The sequence below is a fragment of the Plasmodium cynomolgi genome, chromosome 7 (genome assembly GCF_000321355.1).
Source record: "Plasmodium cynomolgi strain B DNA, chromosome 7, whole genome shotgun sequence".
Lineage (NCBI taxonomy): Eukaryota > Apicomplexa > Aconoidasida > Haemosporida > Plasmodiidae > Plasmodium > Plasmodium cynomolgi.
In genome coordinates, this window is record NC_020400.1 from 1,034,872 (window position 1) to 1,041,202 (window position 6,331).

The 6,331-nt window shown below is 47.7% G+C and overlaps 1 protein-coding gene across 1 annotated transcript; it reads left to right on the forward strand.

Moving 5' to 3' along the window:
- Positions 1 to 1,232: 1,232 nt before the first annotated feature.
- Positions 1,233 to 5,692, forward strand: PCYB_073360 (hypothetical protein; the record flags this gene model as incomplete). Its single annotated transcript, XM_004221733.1, has 6 exons — positions 1,233 to 1,340; positions 1,527 to 1,630; positions 1,946 to 2,017; positions 2,470 to 3,309; positions 3,625 to 4,713; positions 5,113 to 5,692. 6 exons carry the CDS (start codon positions 1,233 to 1,235, stop codon positions 5,690 to 5,692), a joined length of 2,793 nt encoding a protein of 930 aa, XP_004221781.1.
- Between the last annotated feature and the right edge of the window lie 639 nt (positions 5,693 to 6,331).

Below are 6,331 nucleotides of genomic sequence, written 5' to 3' on the forward strand. Positions count from 1 at the left end.
TATGCTGCGGAAAATGCAAATCTCTTTTGTCTTACCTCCCTTTGCCACGTGTGGAGAGGACAAGAGAGCAGAGCAGGCAGGGCATAGCAGGCCAGGCAGGGCAAAGGCCAGTAGTTGTAGCTACCGCCGTTGTGCTTCCAAGGCAAGGCGGTGGATAGCCCTCCCCATTTGTTAGCTTTTTATTTATGGCATAACATTATGGTCTCCTTCCACGTGGGGACAAAAGGGGGGGCAGTGTACCTCCCACACCCTACTGCTACACTGCACAGCGGATGCATAACGAAGATCAGTCGCATGTGCGTGAACAAAAAAGAGACGAGTAACTCTCGCTTCTACTTTCATTTGGCTTACCCCCACACTTGTGCAGTGTTTGTGTGAACTTCTCACAGTGGAAGAGTGGGTGAGCCCCTTCCCTCCGCTTAAACCCGGTCAATCTCCGCATATGCGGCCCTACGTACCGTTTGGCCAAGTACACAAACGAGTGCACGCCCCAATATCGTAATGCGAAGCGGGAGCAGCATCGGGAGCGGCATCGGGGCGGCTCCTTTGTGCACTCGTGCGACGTGGGTGCCCTGAACTCGAGGGGTGGTAACCTCCCCATGGCGCGAATTCAACCTGAGGTGAGATGGTGAAAAAAATGGGGCAGTCATTCCCCCCCTCCAAAGGGTTAGCCAATCCACAATGTTGAAAGTGTATGTTGTGTAAAAAATGAGCAGTGGCGCAGATGGAGCAAATGGAGCAAATGGCGCAGATGGAGCAAACCGTGTCCGTGTCATACGTATAAACGTGCCATCGCTAGGCAGTGCTGTGCTGTGTTGTGCCCCTCCTTCTTCTTCCCCTTCTTCTTCTTGTTGTTTTTTTTTTTTTTTTTTTTATAAGTGCACAAGGCGCCAACAAGGAGCGACAGTTCCGCAGCCAAATTGGGACAGCCCAACTTCGAAAAAACTCCTGAGGGGATAGTTGAAGTTGACGCTGCTCTTCTACCCCCTCCGACCGTATGTGTGGATCAGACCGTTTGGTGAAAGGCGACGTAGGGCCGCATTTTTAAACACGCCTTCTTCACATCAAGCGTTTTGTGGCAACAGAAAAAAAAAGAAAGGGAGGGAAAAAGAAGGAAACGGAAAGAAAGGGAAGAAAAAGGAACGGATGCATCCCCCCTGTGCAGTTCCCCCGCGTGACTCTGCACACGTTCATGTGAGAGTCCTGTTTTTTTTTTTAACACGAGGGGCACCATGCAGAGAATACGAAAGGAGGACTACCTCAGGAAGTGTAAAAACCGGGACGACTTCGTTTACACCCACGTGAGGGACATACTATCCCACCAGCCCTTCGACGAAATTGTTAGTTCACAAGCGAGACACGCCTTGCACTGTAGCAAGTGATGCGGCGTATCTTTACCTGCGCGCAGTTCACCCCTCGGATATCCACTTTAGCTCCGCTTATTCATACTGCTACCAATCTGTTAGCAACAGTTACCCCATTTGGCTACGCACTGCTCACTTTTTTTTTTTTTTTTCCTCCCAAAGTTAGAATATCAAAATGGGGATGTTTACATCGGCACGACCAAGAATAGGAAGCGACACGGTTATGGCTACTACATCTACAAGGAGATTGGGAGCGTTTATCAGGGGTGAGTCCTCGGGGGTGGCTCAGCGTGGAAACTGGACGGAGTTCACCCACAGGGAAATATATGATAATATATGTGTAGCTTGTGTGAAGCGGCTTCTGTGCAGCGGCTTCTGTGCAGCTTCTTCTGTGCAGCGGCTTCTGTGCAGCTTCTTCTGTACAGCTTCTTCTGTGCAGCTTCTTCTGTGCAACCTCTTCTGTGCATCCGCTTCTGCGCAACCGCTTGTGTGTGATTTACTGTAGGAGGGGAGCCCCTTCACCTATCTGCTCCACACCCGTAGTCACCAAGTGGATGATCTTCACCCCCCTTCCCATGCAGCGAATGGATCGAAAATGCGAAGAGCGGCTATGGGACGTTGTACAACCCGCAGGGAATTGTCTACTCTGGTGAGTGAGCCAAAGGCCCCCATTTGGCGGCAGTGCCATTTTTGCGCAGCGCGTCTTTGCCGCTCCTGCTCACCGTGACAAAGAATAATAAATAAAATAAAAATAAAATGAAAAAAAAAATAAAATAAAATAAAAAAAAATAAAAATAAATAAATAAAAATGAATAAAAAAACTTCTGAACCGTACAGGCGAATGGCTGAACAACATTTCCCACGGGTTTGGATGCACCTACACAAATGAGCAGCTCTTTCTTGGGACGTACAAATTTGGACTGATAAATGGAGTGGGCATATTAAAAAAAAACAGCAGTTACAATTTTTGTTTGTTCGAATCGAATAGGAAAAAATGCAAAATTAAAATTACCAAACATATGGATATATATCTTTACTATTACAAAAAGGACAAACTTTTTTTGAAGGAAAATTTAAGTGCCTTTTTCCCTGTGTACACGGACAGTACCATCTCACGTTTGGTGCGCAAGCAAATTTTTGATCACCTGTTTGGCGTAGACATATCATTTGTGCAATTTTTTTCAAAGGGGGGAGGAAATGGGGAGAGAAAGGGCAGCCCCGGTGGAGGCTTCTTAAGCTACGTGAACTATGAATCGAGGATGAATTTTCTGAAGGGGCTAATTAGCAAAGGGGAGAAAGGAGGAATAGGGGAGGAGGGACAACCTGATGGTAGTGTAGGCAGCACGGATGACTCAGTTTGGAATTCCCTTTCCAAGGGGGAGACCAACCAGCGCAGTGGTTGCAATTTTTTCCCATTTCATGAGGATATGGATCCATGGGGGAATTTATCCTCGAGGGAGGCAGCAAAAGGTTCAACAAGGCATCACACGAGTAATGAGGGAAGATGCCCTCTCTCTGTGGACCCCTCAGTGGGGGGAGCAAACTGTTTGTATAACGCAAATGATTTTTTCAAGTCCACTCCACACCTTCCTAAATTGACGCACTTTCTTTATAAGTCCGACTCGGAGAACGCAAGCGAGTTTTTCCCGGACGTGACTCCCTCCAGTGCGTCCTCCCCCGAACGGCACTTTAAAGTGAAGAAAAAAATAACGGCGCCGATTCGTTCAGTTTTCCATTCAAACACTGGCACGAAGGAAAAGAGGATAACAACACATATGAGACAGGGGAAAGGAAGGAGATTAAAATTGTACAAGCTACTTGTGGGTGGATGTTCTAAGGTGGGTTGTGGCAGGGCCAAAGGAGAAGAAGGTGCCGTGTCGAATGATCCGAGTGAATCGACTGCAGAGTGTAGGGGTGCCCAGTATTGGAGCGGAGATTCGACACAGTGTGGATCAAGCAAGGCGATACTTGATAGGAGCACGCTCCGCGGAAGAGCCGTTGCGGGGCAGAGAAAGGAGCTGGCACGGATGCGGAAGGAGAGGCTGATGCGGAAGGAGAGGCTGATGCGGAAGGAGCGGCAGATGCGGAAGGAGCGGCAGATGCGGAAGGAGAGACAGATGCGGAGGCAAAGGAAGAAAGCGTCCTTAACGACCCAAACGCCGCCAACAGGGAAAACCCCGCCAACCATTAGACGCCTGCTGAGCTACTTAAAACACAAAAACGAGAAAAACCAAATCGAGTGCATTTATCAGTGGCGAAGTTACCACATATTTGTTATTCTCCATTTGTTCGGCCTGCACAAATACATAGCAGCTTTCAAGTACAACCACATCAAGGGTGTCCACTTTTTCACACTTAATCGGAAAATCCTGAGGATGCTGGGGGTGGATAAAAATGAACATATATACTTCCTGCTTAATTTTGTAAATGCATTTAGTAGTCTACATAATACGTATTTGGAGATGCTTGTCCCTTGGGGGAACATAACAGGGGACGCGTTGGTAACGTTCAGCTCGATCCCCAAGTCGGAGTTGGTTGTGCTGAACCGGTTGGGCAGACGCGGAGCTGGGAAGGCATCATACCTGTGTTACTATGCAAATGCCCCCGTGAGGTTGAAAATGTTTTCGGGGAAGGAGAGCCAAGTGGGCCGGTCTCCCATAGAAGCGTCAGGTGACGAGAGGGATGTCGTACCACGTGATGACTCGAGTGCAGTTAGGGATGGCGTACCACATGATGACTCGACTGCAGTTAGGGATGTCGTGCCACATGGTGACTCCAGTGCAGTTAGGGATGACGTACCACATGATGACTCGACTGCAGTTAGGGATGTCGTACCACATGATGACTCGACTGCAGTTAGGGATGTCGTACCACATGATGACTCGACTGCAGTTAGGGATGACCAACCGGGTGCTTCTCCCTGTGATGATGGCACCGCCGAAGGGGCACACTTCCACCTGGATAATCCCCTCCTGACCGCCGCGCATAAGCTTCTATTCGATGAGCAACAGCTTAACAACATAGGGGAAAGCATCATGGATGGTTGGGGCAGCATCAAAAGTAACCTAGTCAATCTGAAGTCGCACGATATGTTTAAGCGGTTGAAAGGAGGGGATCTTCATCTAAGGGACCAAGTGGAAGGAAATAAACAGAACGAGAAAAGGGAGAAGGAAGACGCAGAGGACAAACCAGCAACCCTGATGGAAAGGATACAAAGAAGAACAGAATTCATGAAGGAGCATTTTGTCCTCTCAAATTTGAGACACCCCAATGTGATCAAATACATAGGCAACGTTATAAGTAGGAAGAAGAAAAAATTCGGTTTGGTTTTTGAGTTCCTGAGCGGGATGTGCCTCCACGATGCAATATACACCGTAAGTGGCACTCGACAGGGGAAAGGACAAACGTGTGGAGAAGAAGGAGGAGGAGATGGGGAGAACAGGAAGGGATTAACAAACGAAAATATTATAAATCTTTTTTACGAAATCGCGGCTGCGTTATTTTACCTACATAGCAAATGTGTCATTCATGGGAATATAAACAGCAAAAATATATTCGTGTCAGAAGACGGGGGGGACATCAAGCTGTGTAATTTTGAGAAGGCTTCCATACAGAGTTACTACGACTATAAGGTGAATGCATCGGGGGGGAGTCACCTCCACGCGTCCGACGAGCGGTGCTACCGCCCCTACCGCTGCTACCGCCCCTACCGCTGCTACCTCCCCTACCGCTTCTACCCGTGGCGAAGCGCGGAGGAGGGTAAAAACCAAAACAGCCACGCAGATGGTGTCAGTACCACACAGGGAAGAAGCAAACACTTCAGGGGCAGTTATAACCACGTGGAGGGAGAAAAAATGAGTTTGCCTTTACCATACATAACCAGCATGAATGAAGTAAAAAATATGAACGCCATGATGATCATGACCTCTCCTTTGCTACTGTTCCAAGCCAAAAAATTCGACAAGCGAAATATCCGTTGTGATGACCCCTATGCCGCACCAGAATTATTAAGGGAAGAAGAGTGCACAGAAAAATGTGACATCTACTCATTTGGAGTCGTTATGTATGAAATTCTGTTTGGTGGTTTTCCATTCATGAGTGACTACATGCCATCGTTCTTTTGGACGTCTACTTGCTTCCACGAGAAATTCATCTACATCGATGTGAAGAAGTTACATCGGAAATTTCCTAATAGGAAGGTGTTCCATTTGGTAGTGAGTAACGTCCTACTGGTCATGCGCCAGTGCCTTAACCCGGAACCTACTTGTAGACCCGATTCGGCCTACCTGTGCAGGTACTTCGGGCGTTTGGTCGACCGGCTCGGCTAGCCAAGCCAAGGCAGCCAAGCCAAGACAAACCAACCCAGCGTGGGGACACAGATTAACAGTGGAGGATGCGCTGACAAGTAACTTTCGAATAAATGTATTGTAAAAGATTATCACAATTTCGAATAAATGTATTGTAAAAGCTTAGCACAACTCGGTTTGGCTACCCTGACATGTGGGGGTGGTGCGGTTGGGGGTATATTCCTTTTGCGCACTCCCTTTTGCGCACTTCTCCCTTTTGCGCACTCCTCCCGTTTGGCGCAAACACAAATGACACATTTTTTTTAACTCAAACGAATGGCGTTCTGTTCACTCGTGTGTGTGCCAAATGGGTACACCTGGTCGCTGCTCTTTTCTCGTTCGAGTGGGTTGAATTGGCGGGGGTGTTGGTGATGAAGTTGGAGCTGTTAAATGGATGGCGTGAAAGGGGCGTAAAAATGGGCGTAAAAGGGGTATAAAAATGGGGTAAAAATGGGCGTAAAAGGGGTATAAAAATGGGGTAAAAATGGGCGTAAAAAGGGGTATAAAAATGGGGTAAAAATGGGCGTATAAAAAAGGCGTACTAAATTTGGCGCATTAAAATTGGCGTGAAAAGGCGAACAACTGATAACGCACGAAGTGAACATGCCCGATGTGCATTAT